The 19,617-nt window shown below is 50.2% G+C and overlaps 1 protein-coding gene across 1 annotated transcript; it reads left to right on the forward strand.

The window, feature by feature from the left end:
- The first annotated feature begins 5,168 nt into the window (after positions 1–5,168).
- On the forward strand, positions 5,169–10,358 carry LOC136314147 (C-C chemokine receptor type 1-like). The gene is made up of 2 exons (XM_066244627.1): positions 5,169–5,412; positions 8,621–10,358. Exon 2 carries the CDS (start codon positions 8,688–8,690, stop codon positions 9,753–9,755), a length of 1,068 nt encoding a protein of 355 aa, XP_066100724.1. The 5' UTR covers positions 5,169–5,412; positions 8,621–8,687; the 3' UTR covers positions 9,756–10,358.
- Positions 10,359–19,617: the final 9,259 nt, after the last annotated feature.

The raw sequence follows: 19,617 nt of genomic DNA on the forward strand, positions 1-19,617 counted from the left end.
TGACAGTGGAGGGACAGTGAGCAGTGACCATGGAGGACAGTGAGCAGTGACCATGGAGGACAGTGAGCAGTGACAGTGGAGGACAGTGAGCAGTGACCATGGAGGACAGTGAGCAGTGACAGTGGAGGGACAGTGAGCAGTGACCATGGAGGACAGTGAGCAGTGACCATGGAGGACAGTGAGCAGTGACAGTGGAGGACAGTGAGCAGTGACAGTGGAGGACAGTGAACAGTGACAGTGGAGGACAGTGAGCAGTGACAGTGGAGGGACAGTGAGCAGTGACAGTGGAGGACAGTGAGCAGTGACCATGGAGGACAGTGAGCAGTGACAGTGGAGGACAGTGAGCAGTGACAGTGGAGGACAGTGAGCAGTGACTGTGGAGGACAGTGAGCAGTGACAGTGGAGGGACAGTGAGCAGTGACCATGGAGGACAGTGAGCAGTGACCATGGAGGACAGTGAGCAGTGACAGTGGAGGACAGTGAGCAGTGACAGTGGAGGACAGTGAGCAGTGACAGTGGAGGACAGTGAGCAGTGACAGTGGAGGGACAGTGAGCAGTGACAGTGGAGGACAGTGAGCAGTGACCATGGAGGACAGTGAGCAGTGACAGTGGAGGACAGTGAGCAGTGACAGTGGAGGGACAGTGAGCAGTGACAGTGGAGGACAGTGAGCAGTGACTGTGGAGGACAGTGAACAGTGACAGTGGAGGACAGTGAGCAGTGACAGTGGAGGACAGAGAGCAGTGACAGTGGAGGACAGTGAGCAGTGACCATGGAGGACAGTGAGCAGTGACCGTGGAGGACAGTGAGCAGTGACCGTGGAGGACAGAGAGCAGTGACTGTGGAGGACAGTGAGCAGTGACAGTGGAGGGACAGTGAGCAGTGACAGTGGAGGACAGTGAGCAGTGACCATGGAGGACAGTGAGCAGTGACAGTGGAGGACAGAGAGCAGTGACTGTGGAGGACAGTGAGCAGTGACAGTGGAGGACAGTGAGCAGTGACAGTGGAGGACAGAGAGCAGTGACAGTGGAGGGACAGTGAGCAGTGACAGTGGAGGGACAGTGAGCAGTGACAGTGGAGGACCATGAGCAGTGACAGTGGAGGACAGTGAGCAGTGACAGTGGAGGACAGAGAGCAGTGACAGTGGAGGGACAGTGAGCAGTGACTGTGGAGGACAGTGAGCAGTGACAGTGGAGGACAGAGAGCAGTGACAGTGGAGGACAGTGAGCAGTGACAGTGGAGGGACAGTGAGCAGTGACAGTGGAGGGACAGTGAGCAGTGACAGTGGAGGACAGTGAGCAGTGACCATGGAGGACCATGAGCAGTGACAGTGGAGGACAGTGAGCAGTGACAGTGGAGGACAGAGAGCAGTGACAGTGGAGGACAGTGAGCAGTGACTGTGGAGGACAGTGAGCAGTGACAGTGGAGGACAGAGAGCAGTGACAGTGGAGGACAGTGAGCAGTGACAGTGGAGGGACAGTGAGCAGTGACTGTGGAGGACAGTGAGCAGTGACAGTGGAGGGACAGTGAGCAGTGACAGTGGAGGGACAGTGAGCAGTGACAGTGGAGGACAGTGAGCAGTGACTGTGGAGGACAGTGAGCAGTGACAGTGGAGGACAGTGAGCAGTGACTGTGGAGGACAGTGAGCAGTGACAGTGGAGGACAGTGAGCAGTGACAGTGGAGGGACAGTGAGCAGTGACAGTGGAGGGACAGTGAGCAGTGACAGTGGAGGACAGTGAGCAGTGACTGTGGAGGACAGTGAGCAGTGACAGTGGAGGACAGTGAGCAGTGACAGTGGAGGGACAGTGAGCAGTGACAGTGGAGGACAGTGAGCAGTGACAGTGGAGGACAGTGAGCAGTGACCATGGAGGACAGTGAGCAGTGACAGTGGAGGACAGTGAGCAGTGACAGTGGAGGACAGTGAGCAGTGACCATGGAGGACAGTGAGCAGTGACCGGGGAGGGCAGTGAGCAGTGACCATGGAGGACAGAGAGCAGTGACAGTGGAGAACAGTGAGCAGTGACCGTGAAGGACAGTGAGCAGTGACAGTGGAGGACAGTGAGCAGTGACCATGGAGGACAGTGAGCAGTGACAGTAGGGGACAGTGAGCAGTGACAGTGAGCAGTGACAGTGGAGGACAATGAGCAGTGACAGTGGAGGACAGTGAGCAGTGACAGTGGAGGACAGTGAGCAGTGACCATGGAGGACAGTGAGCAGTGACAGTGGAGGACAGTGAGCAGTGACTGTGGAGGACAGTGAACAGTGACAGTGGAGGACAGTGAGCAGTGACAGTGGAGGGACAGTGAGCAGTGACAGTGGAGGACAGTGAGCAGTGACCATGGAGGACAGTGAGCAGTGACAGTGGAGGACAGTGAGCAGTGACTGTGGAGGACAGTGAGCAGTGACAGTGGAGGACAGTGAGCAGTGACAGTGGAGGGACAGTGAGCAGTGACAGTGGAGGACAGTGAGCAGTGACCATGGAGGACCGTGAGCAGTGACAGTGGAGGACAGTGAACAGTGACAGTGGAGGACAGTGAGCAGTGACAGTGGAGGGACAGTGAGCAGTGACAGTGGAGGACAGTGAGCAGTGACCATGGAGGACAGTGAGCAGTGACAGTGGAGGACAGTGAGCAGTGACAGTGGAGGGACAGTGAGCAGTGACCGTGGAGGACAGTGAGCAGTGACTGTGGAGGACAGTGAGCAGTGACAGTGGAGGACAGTGAGCAGTGACAGTGGAGGACAGAGAGCAGTGACAGTGGAGGACAGTGAGCAGTGACCATGGAGGACAGTGAGCAGTGACCGTGGAGGACAGTGAGCAGTGACCGTGGAGGACAGAGAGCAGTGACTGTGGAGGACAGTGAGCAGTGACAGTGGAGGGACAGTGAGCAGTGACAGTGGAGGACAGTGAGCAGTGACCATGGAGGACAGTGAGCAGTGACAGTGGAGGACAGAGAGCAGTGACTGTGGAGGACAGTGAGCAGTGACTGTGGAGGACAGTGAGCAGTGACAGTGGAGGACAGTGAGCAGTGACCATGGAGGACAGTGAGCAGTGACTGTGGAGGACAGTGAGCAGTGACTGTGGAGGACAGTGAGCAGTGACTGTGGAGGAAAGTGAGCAGTGACAGTGGAGGACAGTGAGCAGTGACCATGGAGGACAGTGAGCAGTGACTGTGGAGGACAGTGAGCAGTGACTGTGGAGGACAGTGAGCAGTGACTGTGGAGGACAGTGAGCAGTGACAGTGGAGGGACAGTGAGCAGTGACCATGGAGGACCATGAGCAGTGACAGTGGAGGACAGTGAGCAGTGACAGTGGAGGACAGAGAGCAGTGACAGTGGAGGGACAGTGAGCAGTGACAGTGGAGGACAGTGAGCAGTGACAGTGGAGGGACAGTGAGCAGTGACAGTGGAGGACAGTGAGCAGTGACCATGGAGGACCATGAGCAGTGACAGTGGAGGACAGTGAGCAGTGACAGTGGAGGACAGAGAGCAGTGACAGTGGAGGGACAGTGAGCAGTGACTGTGGAGGACAGTGAGCAGTGACAGTGGAGGACAGAGAGCAGTGACAGTGGAGGACAGTGAGCAGTGACAGTGGAGGGACAGTGAGCAGTGACTGTGGAGGACAGTGAGCAGTGACAGTGGAGGACAGTGAGCAGTGACAGTGGAGGGACAGTGAGCAGTGACAGTGGAGGACAGTGAGCAGTGACTGTGGAGGACAGTGAGCAGTGACAGTGGAGGACAGTGAGCAGTGACAGTGGAGGACAGTGAGCAGTGACAGTGGAGGGACAGTGAGCAGTGACAGTGGAGGGACAGTGAGCAGTGACAGTGGAGGACAGTGAGCAGTGACAGTGGAGGACAGTGAGCAGTGACTGTGGAGGACAGTGAGCAGTGACAGTGGAGGACAGTGAGCAGTGACAGTGGAGGGACAGTGAGCAGTGACTGTGGAGGACAGTGAGCAGTGACAGTGGAGGACAGTGAGCAGTGACCATGGAGGACAGTGAGCAGTGACAGTGGAGGACAGTGAGCAGTGACAGTGGAGGACAGTGAGCAGTGACCATGGAGGACAGTGAGCAGTGACCGGGGAGGGCAGTGAGCAGTGACCATGGAGGACAGAGAGCAGTGACAGTGGAGAACAGTGAGCAGTGACCGTGGAGGACAGTGAGCAGTGACAGTGGAGGACAGTGAGCAGTGACCATGGAGGACAGTGAGCAGTGACAGTAGGGGACAGTGAGCAGTGACAGTGAGCAGTGACAGTGGAAGACAGTGAGCAGTGACCATGGAGGACAATGAGCAGTGATAGCGGAGGACAGTGAGCAGTGACCATGGAGGACAGTGAGCAGTGACAGTGGAAGACAGTGAGCAGTGACAGTGAGCAGTGACAGTGGAAGACAGTGAGCAGTGACCATGGAGGACAGAGAGCAGTGACAGTGGAGGACAGTGAGCAGTGACAGTGGAGGACAATGAGCAGTGACAGTGGAGGACAGAGAGCAGTGACAGTGGAGGACAGTGAGCAGTGACCATGGAGGACAGTGAGCAGTGACCGGGGAGGGCAGTGAGCAGTGACCGTGGAGGACAGTGAGCAGTGACAGTGAGCAGTGACAGTGGAGGGACAGTGAGCAGTGACAGTGGAGGACAGTGAGCAGTGACCATGGAGGACAGTGAGCAGTGACCGGGGAGGGCAGTGAGCAGTGACCGTGGAGGACAGTGAGCAGTGACAGTGGAGGGACAGTGAGCAGTGACCGTGGAGGACAGTGAGCAGTGACAGCGGAGGACAGTGAGCAGTGACAGTGGAGGACAGTGAGCAGTGACAGTGAGCAGTGACAGTGGAGGACTAGGGGGCACCAAAGAGAAGCTGCCGCCTCTCCCTGGTTTACAAACAGCCAGGTCGTTTTGAGGAACAAAGTACCCAGGGCTCTGGTTTAAATACTTTACATTTGCAATCTTAAAAAAAGGAAAAAGGAAAAAGAAAAAGTTCACTCACTGACCATGAGACCACGCCCTGCATCTGTCGCTCCTCCCCATTCTGGCCTTTGATTGCTCCAGAAGTTCTGGGAACACCTTACTAACAACCTACCTCATCCCACTCAACTCCACCCCCAACCCTCCCCTCCCAACCCCTTTAAGACAGAGCTCTTCAGGGAGAAGTGCAGTCAGGTGACCTTAGAAAAATCCTCAGAGTGAACTCAGCCTCCAGCAGCTGGCCACTGGTTGGCGTTGTGGTGTTTCTGCACACCCACCTATATAAAAGGAAGAATTTGTCTCCTTCTTGTCATTCTGAATGACAGAGAACCCCAGAGTCCTGTCCTCATCATCAAGTGAAGGACTTCCTACTCCATCAGGACCTGGAACCGTGTAAACGAAGACACTAACAGCTCTAGAAACAAAGACTTCGTGGACAGAATCCCTTGACAGCAGAGTAAGTGGCACTTGTCTTTTCTGTCCTGTCGGCTTCTGTGGAGGGCAATCCGGGTGAATCCGTGCTCACAGTGCGTCTAATGGCCCCTTGACGCACCTGCAAGGCAGTGAACTGCGTAGCAATGCTGGGAATGGAATAATTTATAAGATGGGCAGTCAGATGTGAAACAGGCTTTGATTTTGCTTAAAAAGAGACGGTTTCTTAAATGATATTGTTAGTGACTCATTAAGAAAGTCAGGTAGCATTAAGGGATGAGAGGCACTTCTATTCAAGAGGAAATACTTGCAAAGTAGCCCCCATGGAAATGAAAATCATACATGGTGTATAAAGTCATTGTAGCAAGAGAGAGCTATGAATTAGAAAAGTCTTTGCAGATGCAGAATGGTTTGAAACTGAACTATCTTCTTAAGAAGAGTAGAACCAAGGATTCACCTCTCACACTGTGGGCTCACTTTGGAGGAGGTAGGATTTCACCTCCTGAAAGAAAGCAGGGAGGTGGCCAGGTGATCTCTTGGGATTCATCCTTCCTGTCCTACTCACAAAAGGGCAGCAGAATTATTTCCTGAGAACAGAGAGGTATTGGGCTATGTAGAGGTTTGTACTTTAACTGTTTCCTTTAAAATGTTGAGAGTTTTTTGAAAAGGAAAATATTGAGAGTTTTAGATTTCCAGAGATACAAATTCCCAGGACTGTGCATAGCCTGCCACCAGGCTGTGTGTCCCTCATCGACCCTTGAGTTTCCACTCTGACCGCAGGACAGCTCTTAGGCTATTCAGACTGGCGGAGAGCGGGTGGACATTGATGTGCTGCTCAAGAGTCCATAGCAGTCTTTTCTGCAAAGAGAGCCTTGATTTCCAGTGTTGCTGATTATGCATGTAAACATGCCCACTGTGCTGGATTTCAAGCTACCAATAAGCTGACTGTGGGGTTGGGGACACATGCGCACGGTTGGTTCTTATGAACCAGGAAAAGCCAGCTGCCCCGCACCCCGGGCCTGGTGTCTTTACCGCACAGACTGCCCTCCCTGCTCAGAGACTCACCTACTCCCAGGATGCAACATGTTGGCACTGGAAGGTTCCAGGCTCCAGGCCCAGAGCTGACCTCTCTGTAACAACCTTGGGGCAGACTTTTGAGGCAGATGACAGTATGGCCGGCAGGTTGGCTCAACGTGGCCTTTGGTTTCTCCTTGAAGGCCCCGCCCCAGCCCCAATCCCTTGGGAAGCAGTGTTATTGCAAGGTGCCCTCCTGTAGGGAAAACTGTGAATGGAGTAGGAGGTTGGGGGATGGAGGTTACTTTGTTTAATGTCATCTGACGATGCTGACTCAACGTGCCTTCACCTTTGCCAACGTTTCCCCAAGACGGGGCTCCCGGGGTCAGTGTTGCACGAGCTGCTCCTGTGCTTCCAAACTGCCTGTTGCTTGCACTCTAAGCCCTGTGGGCCCCGTGATGCTGACTGCCAGCCCTTCTGCCGGCCCTGGCCGTGGTTGCAGAAATCAGACATTGTCAACTTGGCTTTGTTAGTGGTGTGCAGCCTGGGTTTCTCCAGGAAGAGGGCTGATTACTGAGTCACAGGCTAGGCCGGAGGTGGAGAAATGACCCAGAGAAATGGATTTGGCAAGAAATTATAGTGCCCTAGCTGAGGTGTCCAATCATCCCTCACCCCACACACATACCATGGGCCTTAAGTTTCTAAGGCCACTGCAGAAATGTAAGGTTTTCAGCAGGAAATATTCACGCAGCGGTGCATAAGGAAGAGCACCAGAGACTCCGGGTGAAGGGAATTATGATGCAGGCAAGTCCTGCTACATGACTGGTGTCTAAGTCAAAGCTTTCAGATTGGTGACAACATAATGAAAATCTGAAAATGCAGCTCCCACGGCTGTGTCCATCATCAAGCAGAATTCCTTTTCTAGATTAACCACAGAGAGACACCTGGTGGCGGAATTTGAGGGACAGGGAACTTCAGCCAGAATAGGATTGGAGACTGGGACATTCATGGTGACTAGAGTCCTCAGGGAAGTGTCATTGCAGAGAAAGAATCCTATAAGCAAAGTATCTATTGATGCTTTCTTCTTTGTGTTTGTGTTTGTTTGTGTGTTTGTTTGTTTGTTTGTTTCAAGGCAACGTTGCATAAAAATATTCCAGAACTCATTTCTGAGAATTCCAGCTTCCACCTGGATGTGCAACACCGCATGGCTTCAGGCTGCTCTGAGCCAGTCCTCCCGAAGCCCCTTCTTCTCACCAGGTCACCTGCTCCCCCAGCCTGGCTCTCCCCTGAGTCCTCACCTCTATCCCAGGAGGCCGACAGAGTTACTGCAGTCCAGCCTGTGTGCTGTCAGGGCCGTGTGCAGTGGGTCAGGCTGGGCCCACTCTGGTGTCTTCAGTGTCTTCAACCAAAGGATGGATTAGCCTCCTAGAATTGCACTGTGACAGCACTACTGGGGTTTGAGGGGGATAACTTTGGACGGTGAGGTATCCTAGTACCTTCCAACCAAATGACAAAAGCATCCTCTTGTCTTTTTGACATCCAAAATGATGAAATGCCCACGCAGTCTCACTGTCCCCTGTTCCCTATGTAACCCAAACCAAGAAAATTTTTAGCCTCAAAAGCCATGAACATTCACTGATAGGTATTTGACTTTCAGCCAGGACTATTTCTCTTCCCACATTTTTCTGTGCACTCCAAGTGCAAGGTCACAGCTCTGTGATAGGAGGCAGGACATTTGAGTGGTTTCAGGGACAGGCGTGAGAGTGTACATACCGGGTTTGAGCTTCAGCTCTCACTGTCACAGGATATATGTCCTGCCCACTCTGAACTTTTGTGTCATCACCACTAAAATTGAGAACAATAATGGTACTGCTCCAGGATTATTTAACACCTAGTCCAATGCCAAGTCCGTAGGAAGCATAAGAGAAGCACTGCTTATAAAAAATGTGGAGAGGTCTCCCTTTGTCTGGGTTCTCCATCCACAGACGTTTACTTCACAACACTTTTTAGCAAAATATTTGAATTTATGATTTATGCATTTATGTATTTATTGTCTTCCCCACCCCCAATCCACAGTAAACTACAGTTTCTACAAGGGCAGAGAGACCCTGGAACCCCCTAGCTCCACATTGGGTCCCAGGACATGGTACACGGTGGGCTCTCAGTAAACAGTTGTGAAGGGGTTGAGACATAATCTCTGCCTTGTCTTTGTTGTCTAGAGCCCACTGCCTGTAACAGCAAAGTAAAAACAGAAACCATCTACCTGGACCCACGGGAGAAAGCAGGATGGAAACTCCAACCAGTACAATGGACTATGACAGGACCACAGAATTTGACTATGGGGACACAACCCCATGCCAGAAAGAAGACTTGCGGTCTTTTGGAGCTCAGCTGCTGCCCCCTTTGTACTCCCTGGTATTTGTCATTGGCCTGGTTGGCAACATCCTGGTGGTCCTGGTCCTCTTGCAACACAAGAGGCTCAAGAACATGACCAGCATCTACCTGCTCAACCTGGCCATTTCTGACCTGCTCTTCCTCTTCACACTGCCCTTCTGGATTCACTACTATCAGAAAGATAACTGGGTGTTCGGCAATGTCATGTGCAAGTTGCTGTCGGGGCTTTATTACGTAGGTCTGTACAGCGAGATCTTCTTCATCATCCTGCTGACCATCGACAGGTACCTGGCCATCGTCCATGCTGTGTTTGCCCTGCGGGCCCGGACCGTCACATTTGGTATCATCACCAGCGTAGTCAGCTGGGTCCTGGCCTTCCTGGCTGCCATCCCGGGCTTTTACTTCTCTAAGTCCCAGAATGAGTCCAATAGTTACTCCTGCAGCATTTATTTCCCTTATGAATACCACAATCAGTGGAAACGAATCCAGGCTTTGAAACTGAACATCCTGGGGCTGCTCTTGCCTCTGGTGATCATGATCCTCTGCTACACGGGGATCATAAAGATTCTGCTCAGACGACCCAATGAGAGGAAGTCCAAAGCCGTCCGTCTGATTTTTGTCATCATGATCATCTTTTTCCTCTTTTGGACGCCCTTCAATCTGACTCTTTTTGTTTCTGCTTTTGAAGGCGTCCTTATGGACAGTAACTGTGAGAAGAGCAAACAGCTGGACCTGGCCATTCAGGTGACAGAGGTGATCTCCTACATGCACTGCTGTGTCAACCCCATCATCTACGTCTTTGTTGGTGAGAGGTTCCGCGAGTACCTGCGTCAGCTGTTCCACAGGCTCCTGTCCCGGAGCCCGGTGAAACTGCTCCCCTTCTTCCACACCGAGAACCAGGAGAAGGCCAGCTCCATTTCTCCATCCACAGGGGAGCAGGAACTCTCTGATGGGTTCTGACTCAGCGCCCAGCAAGTGACCTGCCAGGCACAGGGGCTGGAGGGGAGGCAGCTTGGGTGTCCTGGCCAGACTGTGACCACTGATCCAGAATGAAGCAACGCCACCTGGGGTGAGGTGGATCTCCTCTGAGCCTTGAGTCTTCTCTGTGAACTTCTCCCTGGAGATGAATGAGTGAACTAGGTAATTCTAGAAGACGAACAAAGGGCGCCAGCCAAGGGCTTGGGCCCAAACAGGGTTTTATATTTGTGACCATGAACATTTGTAATTAAAGTCACTGCGCATCCCCTCACCTCCACCCCACCACCAGTGTACTTGGATATAGACATTTCCACAGTTGATTCAACTCAGAGCCTGGAGCCAATCAGGTCGCAGCAGCTGCCTCCTCCGGCAGCCTCTGCACCCCCCAGCAGGGTTTAGGCTGCTGAAAACCCTCAGGAGCATAGGACTCATGATGGAAGGGCTTGAACCAAATGGGAAATAGAATTGAGGAACTGTCCTTGGCATTGAGATTTTTTTATAGAGAAATTTCTTTTACTCAATAAAATCAAACAATTCAGGCCAAGTTCCAGACACAGACCTTGTGCATAATGTGTTTTACTTTTAGAAATAGCCACAGAAGGGAAAGAGTCATTATTTAAAAATCCAAGACATCAAAACCACCCCTCAATCTCAGTACCCAGTGTCACACACTGTACATTTCGATGAACTTCTGTTTAGTTTGTGTTTTCTCTTGTGCACATGGATGATTATACCAAAGATGGACTTCTGTTGTCACCCTTCCACTCTTGTTTTTAGGTAGGAGCACGTTTAATCGCTTTTCCAACTCAATGCATCATTTCAGAGCATTGTTTATGGTGTCGGCACTGAAATCCACAGCACAGACGCACTCAGATTGACTCGTGTCCCCATGGTGCTTGCACAAATCAATTCATTCCCACATGGTGGCTGAGGACCTGCTCCCGTCAAAGCAACCCTGAGGGACACAGGTGCAGGTGGGAGGGGCGTTCTCCAAGAGCCCTGTGCTCAGTGAGGTGACAGCCCCAGGGATGCCAACAGAGCCTGGGTGGGGTGGGTGGGGCTGAGACCAGGGATATAAGACCGCCTGCCACCCACACACACACTAGGTCCCTCCTTATACCATTATGGGGTAGAAGCCATATGACATGTCAGTTTGACCAGGGAAAATAGGCCTGATGAAGATTCCTGGCAGGGACTCGGAAGGCCAGCACCAAATTTCTTTGTAGCTTTTGTTCACCCCCCAAAGCATTTTGTCTTAGCTCGTATTTGAACAGATATAAAACTCATTGGAAGAAACAATCAGATGAGACATTCTAATGGCATGCTAATTATCTCTCCAGTAGATACTTACCTGGACCTCTACAGGCAAGGGATTCTGGGAAATGTCAGTCCAGGCCCACTAGACTGACACTGGACAGAATCCCCAGGAAGCGTGAGGCTTATTTTCATCTGTGCACTCCTCGAGTGCTACCAATATATTAAAACAAGCACATCTTGAGCAAAACTATTCTTTGTGAAAAGAAAGAAAGAAATTAAGAAAGAGTAGGGAGAGGGAAGGGAAGAGATGGGGGAAAGTTGAGGAGAGAGAGACAGAGAAAGTATAAAGATAAGAAGTTGTTTCAGAATAAAACAAGTTGGGAAGAGCATTCTAGAATGATGGCGTGTTGTCGGTGAAGACCCAGAAGCATGACCCCCTCTGGGAAACAAAATGTTGGTAGCATTTCCATGGGGGGGGGTCACATGCCCAGAGCGGAGAGAGTGGGAGATGGTCAAGAGCAGGAGACCCCCAAGTATACTGAGTTTGAGATTTCCATTCGGGAATTGATCAGCGTACACTCGAGCACAAGCTTCCTAAAACGGGCATTTATATGCCAGGAGCGCCTGGGTAACATCTGTCTGAGCTTCACTTTTCTTATTTTATTTTATTTAGAAATTAAATTTAATAGGCAGACATTGATCAATAGAGTGCATAGGTTTCGTGTCAACATCTCTATAACATTTGAAATGTTGATTGCGTTCTGTGCCCTCCGCCCAAAATAAAATTGTTATCCATCACCGTATATTTGTCCACCTTAACTCCCCTCTCCCCTCTCCCAGTAACCATTTATTTCTTTTTACTATTATTATTTTTTTTATTTTAAAGAGAGAAGAAGAGGGCGGTGGGGAGAGAGAGACAGAAACATCAGTCTTTTCCTGTATGTGACCTCCCCAGGGATGAAACCCACAACCTTTGCCTGTCAGGATGATGCTCTAACCAACGAGCTATCCCACCATGGCCACTTCACTTTTATCTAAGTGCATGAGTCTCAGTTTTATATTCGAGCTACGTGTAAGACTGTGCAGTTCTTATGAACTTCACTTTTCATAGCAATAGAAAAGTGTAGTTAAAATAACAATAGTAAAAAATAAATTAAATTAAACAATGGTAGCTACAAGGATCTGAGATAGGGCCTGTGAGTCGTGCTAATGGCTCAGAACCCTCCCCACAGGACCCAGGGCCCATCCCTCTGGACCGCCTCCTGCTCACTCCTCCCCCCGGAGCCCCAGCCTCTACTTCTCCCCTCCTGGAAACCCTGCGACTCACACCATGTGGATGCCACGAGCGGCCAATGGGGATTTCATAGCTGATGTCTGTGCAGAGCCCGTGCCCCAGAGCGGCCCCTTGTTTTATTTTTACTTCTTTCACAGTTTTCCTGAAAAGGAAGTTTCGGTGCGTTTTCTTTGAAACACTGTCACACTTCGGTGATTTTCTTGCATTACTTTGATGCCCAAGACATGTTCAGGAAGCTGACACATCGTGGCTGTTGAAACCCGACATCTCTGGGGGGTCTGTCAGGACAGCTACTGAGCCCTGAAGCGTTTGCTTAATGCAGTACATGGTTCTTCTGGCGGAAAGCAAAAAAATGGAGAAGTCCTCTCTATAACTTCAATTTTGAATACGTGTCTTTGCAAGATTGCAGAAGTTCAAGCATCGTTGTACTTCTGTTTTCTCAAAAGTATACTTTCTTTATTTTCACCAGAAAGCAAGGCTGGGAGTTGTCCTAAAAGTAAATAGAATGGCATTACTAAATGTGACCGCAGAAAGGCTGCAAAGACATCGCCCACGGCTACGCTGATTCTGAGAGAGAGCTCGATGCTTCCTGGAGGGCTAGCTTTCATTTCGAGCAGTGAATAAAATAGACTGCTTCTTCCTGCTTTCTCAGATACCTTCTGTACATTGAAGCTTAATGAGAGGAGGAACAAACAAGAAGCAAACAAACAAAAAAACCACCCCAGGGGATTGGTTAGTAAATTCAGTAATGATATGCTACTTGTTGTATGATCTCTTCCCTACTCCGTAATAAGTCATATAACGTTGGTATCTTGAAAATGGACATGGTTAGGGTATTTACACCAGGGAAATCGGCAATGCTACAAATCAGGGCTGGGTTTTACTTTTTTGTTTGGTTTGGTTTGGTTTTGCTTGTTTTAAGAGACAATTGTTAAACAATTATCAAAACCCCACTCTTTGTAGTATATTCAGGAAATGGAATATTAAGCTTTTGTCATTATTAATATCATAATAAAATGTTTCGTGATAAAATAGTATGTGGGCAAAAGATAAAGTTAGACCCTCACCTCACATTACACACAAAAATTAACTCACTGTAAGGCCAGTAGTCGCGGCCATCATGGCCGTTCACATGCAGGTTCTCATTGAATTCGGGCAGATGGTAAAGAAATGTCGGAGTCAGAGGATGGTGGGCCATTCTGTTTATTGGGGTCTCACCAAGACAGGCAAGCCACAAGAGAAGACAAGGGAAAAGCAGAAAGCAGAGGGCCAGGGATCGGGGAGGAGAGAAAAAGAAATCCTCCACACCACGGGGGTGGGGGGGACCGTGGGGGGCAGAATCTCTCTTCCTGTAAACATTAGCAAGACAACGGCCCCTTCCAATCAGGAAGGCAAGTTGCAACCTCACAGACCACTATACCTGGTGTTGCCCAGCACCCAGTGCAAACTATAAGCGAGCAAACATATACATCATATTTACAAAATTGTTTGGCCAACACTCACCATGAATCAGACATATGTGTAAGAGCTAAAACAAACGTTTACAAGAAGATACAGAAGAAAATCTTCAGGCATTGAGCTAAGCAAAGATTTGCCGGATGCAGTACCAAAAACATGTTCGTGAATGGTAGATAAATTATTACAATGGACCTCATTAAATTAAAAACTTTTGCAGTTCTAAAGAAACCATTAAGAAAATGAAAAAGACAGGAAATTGACCAGCAGAAAATACTTGCAAAACACAGATCTGATAAAAGAGTAGGTTTCCACAATTCACAAGGAACTCAGACAACCTAAACGGAGTCACAAGTATGTGAGAGAAAGGTAGAGGGAGGTTTGGCTGCTGGAGAAGGAAAGGCAATGTGACAACAAATGCAGAAATGGGGGTGATGGGTCACAAGTCAAGGAATACATCAACCAAGCGATGTTAAAGGAGACAAAGAACAGTTTCCCCTGGAAACACCATGAGGAATCAAGCCTGCCGATACCTTGATTGTAGCTTCATAAGATTCATCTCAGACTTCTGGCCTCCAAACAGCAAGAAAATTAATTTATGTTGTTTTTTTGTTTTTTGTTTTTTTGTATTTTTCTGAAGCTGGAAACGGGGAGAGACAGTCAGACAGACTCCCGCATGCGCCCGATCGGGATCCACCCAGCACGCCCACCAGGGGCGATGCTTTGCCCACCAGGGGGCAATGCTCTGCCCCTCCGGGGCGTCGCTCTGCCGCGACCAGAGCCCCTCTAGCGCCTGGGGCAGAGGCCAAGGAGCCATCCCCAGCGCCCGGGCCATCTTTGCTCCAATGGAGCCTTGGCTGCGGGAGGGGAAGAGAGAGACAGAGAGGAAGGAGGGGGCGGGGGTGGAGAAGCAAATGGGCGCTTCTCCTGTGTGCCCTGGCCAGGAATCGAATCCAGGTCCCCCGCACGCCAGGCCGACGCTCTACCACTGACCCAACCGGCCAGGGCCAATTTATGTTGTTTTAAGTCACTAAATTTGTGCCAATTTGTTATACCAACAATAAGAAACTACTACAGACACTATTGTCACCATCCCATTCTGCCTAGAGCTGGTCATCCAATCACCATCCATCACTCTACTCCTTTTCCATCCAGACATTTGATCTCAGGATGTCCTCATGGCATCGATTATTTTTAATATTTGAAATTTTATTTCAAGAATTTCTTGACAGCTATTGAACTAAATGTTCCAAGGTTAGGGTGAAAAACTCACTCATGAGTTTCATTTACACATTTGACCCTTGGAGGGGGTTGAAAAACTGTTTGTAAAGTCATTTTAGTGTGGGAAGAGCCCCTGCGATAGGTCAACAGAAGGTCATCCAGCCCCTTTTGCATTCTTCTAGTAACTGGAAACTTGTTTTCTTCTATGAATTTACAAAGAGAGTGTGCTCTTGTTCTGGGTCAACCAATCTCTAACTAGTCTGAGATCAAGCACTAGAAAGCAGATGTTGAGAACAGAGGACTATCTAAAAAGACCAGGATCTGAACTGAGACCTTATTTCTAACCACCCACATTGAAAGGAGTTTACCAGCTATGGTCTGAAGGGCCTGCTGAGTTAGATGTGTGGTCATCGTTGTATATATTCCCAAATTGGTTTTCCGTTTCACTCAGAGGTAATTTAGCCATTGTATTCCTTTGATTCTTCCCAATTGTTGGGGGAGCAGAAAAGAGAAAGTAGAGTTCATTTGTTTTTCTAAGCCCAGAGATAATCAGATCTTTGCTATCAATTTTCCAAAAAGTGTCACACGATTGGTTCTTACTGACCTTTAGTTGTAAAGTAAGTCTTTTCCACTTGTGAGCTGGTCACAAAACAGTTTTTTCCTCTGAACTGCTTTCCATCACAGATCTTACCCTCTAGTTCTCGTGAGTGACTCATGTTTTAAGGATCAGAGCATGTATTTGAACTTCTTTCTTCTTCGATCTCATCTTGTTAGTTTCAGTTCAGTGACCCAGTCTATCAAGATGCAGTGGAATCTTCACCTTTGCCGGTCCCCTCTGCACTGTAAGCATACACCCATGTTCTCCCCCTCAAACCTGACAGGTTGTAAATGCTTCGCGGAACGTTATTCTGTAAACTGTTAGAAAACCAGCGCTGGAAGGAAACTAAAATTTTGAGCTATATTCATCTTCTCTCCTCTGAGGAAGCCAAAGGTCAACGCAGTAGATACCACGGAAATAGCACAAAGTTCACTGGGCACAGTGGCATAGCGCTGTGGGCACAAAGCAGAGGATGCCGGCCTGGGCTCATAGTGGTGCGTAAAGAATAAACAGAGGAAGGGGCTTCTGCAGGGCTCATTAAGAAAGAATAAAAAGCCTGACCTGTGGTGGCGCAGTGGATAAAGCGTTGACCTGGAAATGCTGAGGTCACTAGTTCGAAACCCTGGGCTTGCCTGGTCAAGGCACATATGGGAGTTGATGCTTCCAGCTCCTGCCCCCCTTCTGTCTCTCCTCTGTCTCTCCCTCTCCTCTCTAAAATGAATTAAAAAAAAAAGAAAGAAAGAAGAAAAAGAAGGGGATCTTAGAGGGCAGAACTAGCACTTCGGGGTGGCAGCCAGGGACAGCGAACAGCGGGACTCCTGGAGGTGCCTTGTGACTGCTTCCGCGGCGTTAATGCTGTCTGCTGTTTCCTTGGGTCCTGTGGCGTGAAGGAGAGGAGGAGTCCTGGCGACGTGAAGGCCCTGTGCAGGGAGATCAACCCGTGAGGAAGGGAAGCAGAGGCATGGAAGTCCATGTGGGCAGAATGCAAAGCAGCTGAGGCAGGAAAGGGGGTGCCTGGACCCCGCTCAGACCCTTGGGCAGAGCCTGCCCTGCCCCTGCCAGGCACAGGCCAGGTGTTTCCTCCTCGGAAGGGGAGGCAGCAGGGTGGAACAGAAGGCAAAGGTCTCTCTACTTTTGACGGCAGGCTGCTGTCAGTAGCCCTGCTGAGCGAGTCCCTGCAACATAGGAATGCTCGTTTCTGTACGATGACCTGTGTGTCCCAGCTCCACTTGCGTTAGCCACGTGACCGTGCTCAACGCGTCACCTTCTCTCGGGCTAGGTTTCCTCATCTGGGAGGTGACGGTACTGGCGACAGAGGCTGTAGAGCCTCAGGAGGGTTCAGAAATACCTTCCCTTTTCTGTTCCTTGCACACCACTGTGAGCAAAACGTGCCAGTCAATGGACGCTCACGTCTCTACTGAAGACCGTGGAGAAAGAAGAAGGGGGTGCGGGCAGCGCGGGGCCTCAGTCTAGCTCAGCCCTCTGTGACCTGAGCAGGTCATTTTCCCTCCCCTGGGCCTCAGTGTCTCCCTTTATAACAGGAAGCCATTGGACCCAGCACTGATACCTCTGAGGAAGCTGCAGACAGGGGAGCCGTGATCAGGGGTGTCCTGAGTCCTTGCGGGGTGAATAACCTGGTTCAGGCTCAGTCAGTCAAGCCTATAGCAGCCATTATGTGACCTAATCAATTAGGCTTTATATTTCCTGTTTCATCCACCTGACCAGCTTATGGTATGTGTTGTCATTTGTGACCATTGAAAAAAAAAAATCCCTAAAATTCGCTGGATTAAAATAACAAAACTACTTATTATCTGTCATGATCCTGTGGTGGCTGAGGGGTTCTTCTAGATCGTGTGGCATTGGCTGGGGGCCGGGATGGCTGGAAGGTCCAAGTTGCCCTCCCCTCTCCACCCCAGGGCTGGCAAGTTGATGTTGGCTGCCTACCAGGAGCTCAGGTCGCCTCCATGTGACTTCTGCATGCGGCTTCTCGTGGCAGTCCCACCAAGAGTGGATGTGCCAACGGGAAGGAAGCAGATGTTGCCAGGCCCTGAGACCTGGGCTCGGAAGTTCCACCACGTCTGCTCGGAGCAGGTCACAGGGCGGAATGAGGGAAGGGGAAATACATTCATCCCGTGATGTGTACAGGGACAGACAGAGCTGATGGTGACTGTGCTGGACATTGTCTCCCACCTGATGTAAATACATCTTGGTTTTTTTCTCACCAATTAATAATCAAGAAGACTCAGACACAGTATCTCCTTCTAAGGACTCCCCCTCAAATCATGAAAGAACCCCGAAGGCTGGAGAAGGCTTAGCCCTTCTTCCAGACACAGGTTGGGAGAGAAGTGAAGGGGCCATGCCAGCCACCACCGCTCTGTTCCAGAGGTGGCACACAGGTCACTGTCGACGCCTGGACTGGCTCAGCCCCGTGGACGCCTCCCTGCCCAGGAGGAGATGTCTTCGCTGCTCTGGCCCCGTCCAGACCATTGGTAGAGGGGTCCCACGCTGGCTCTCCAGGCTGTAGCTCCTCCAACTCATGCCTGGTCCCCAAGGGGTGACACTGCGCCACAGACGTCCCAGAGGGCTGCCGGTCTGAGCTGCACAGCGCTCCACAGTCACCACCCTCACACACACGCACACTGAAGCCTTGGGACCTTGCATTAAGCTCCTGAGGACTTTTGTTCTGGGAGCCCTTATCCTTAACCTGTCACCCTGGGCCACTCTGCCAAGTTTCTGCAACTGTTAATACCTTCAGTTCCTCCCCTCTCAAGGGCTTTTGGGTCCATATAGGACCTGGCTTTCCCTTCCCCATAGCTTCATGGACCAACGAGTCCCAGGCGGGCAGCTTTCCTCGGGCCACACAAGGCACATGTACGTTGCACTCCCGCCCAAAGCAGTGTGATTCTCCTCCATGCCGAAGGTTTGCATAATAACTAAACGGGGACGCTCAGGAAAGATCGCTCCCAGGTGATCTGCAGTCTGGAAGCCTCTGCTCAGCAATCAATGCATAGAATAGAGTACACTCTTGTTGAAGTGACAGCAGAAGCAAAACTGTGTGGTAGTCAGCAATTATAGTAGTTGCAGAATACATTTAAGTTCATCTTCAACAGAGGATGATTCAATAAACAAACAAACAAATAAATAAATAAAACGATAAATAAATAGATAAAACAGTATTGGTTCTGTCACACCCATTCCAAGTTTAGTTTATTCTCACCCTGAGTTTAAGCTCCAATCATAAGCCTTGCCTCTGTGTCTTTGGAAGAGTTAGATTTGCTGTCATTTCAAATTGGCACCAGAATTTCAAGAACAGTTCAAAGAACTCATGTTCAAAGAGCGTTTTATCCAGATTCCCAACTGTTAATGTTTGGCCCTCTCTGTGTTAGCATTGTCTTCCCCCCTCCACAGCTAACGTGTGCATTATTTTCCTGGACAGTTGGGGACATCACGGTCCTGAATGCCTTCTAAATACTGTATGTAGTGTGGATTTTCTGCGAGCAAGGACGTTCTCCTGCACAGCCCCGGGACAATGCTGGGAATCAGGAAACATAGCATCCATCCAATGCTGTTCCCGGATCCATGGTCCCTAGTCACATTTGGAGCCTACTTGCTTTGTCCCCTGATCCTTCCTGGAGCAGGGCATTCTCCCGCTCTCCCGGGGACCAGGAAGCCCCACTGAGCAGCTCGCCCTGGGACTGAGAGGAGGGAAGAGAGCGTGAAGTCCCTGCTCTGCGTTCTCTCCTTGTGACTCCTTTCCAGTCAGGAAACTGTGACTCTGGTAACCCCGTGCCTGTTTCCTTTCCATTGTAACCACGCTCCACTGTAAACATATACATACATACAGGCCGTGATAAAGGCAACATCCTGACAAGGAAGGAGAGCGCAGTCCTCCTCTGTGACCCTGTTTATTGTGTCACGTGCCAGTTCAGAAGTGCGTTTCGGACACTTGCAGCCACTGTGCTCTTTGTCCTCCACTTTTTCACAGTTTCTAAGATGCACATTCACTCCCCCCACATAGG

This window comes from Saccopteryx bilineata, chromosome 10 (genome assembly GCF_036850765.1).
Source record: "Saccopteryx bilineata isolate mSacBil1 chromosome 10, mSacBil1_pri_phased_curated, whole genome shotgun sequence".
In the NCBI taxonomy this organism is placed as follows: domain Eukaryota; kingdom Metazoa; phylum Chordata; class Mammalia; order Chiroptera; family Emballonuridae; genus Saccopteryx; species Saccopteryx bilineata.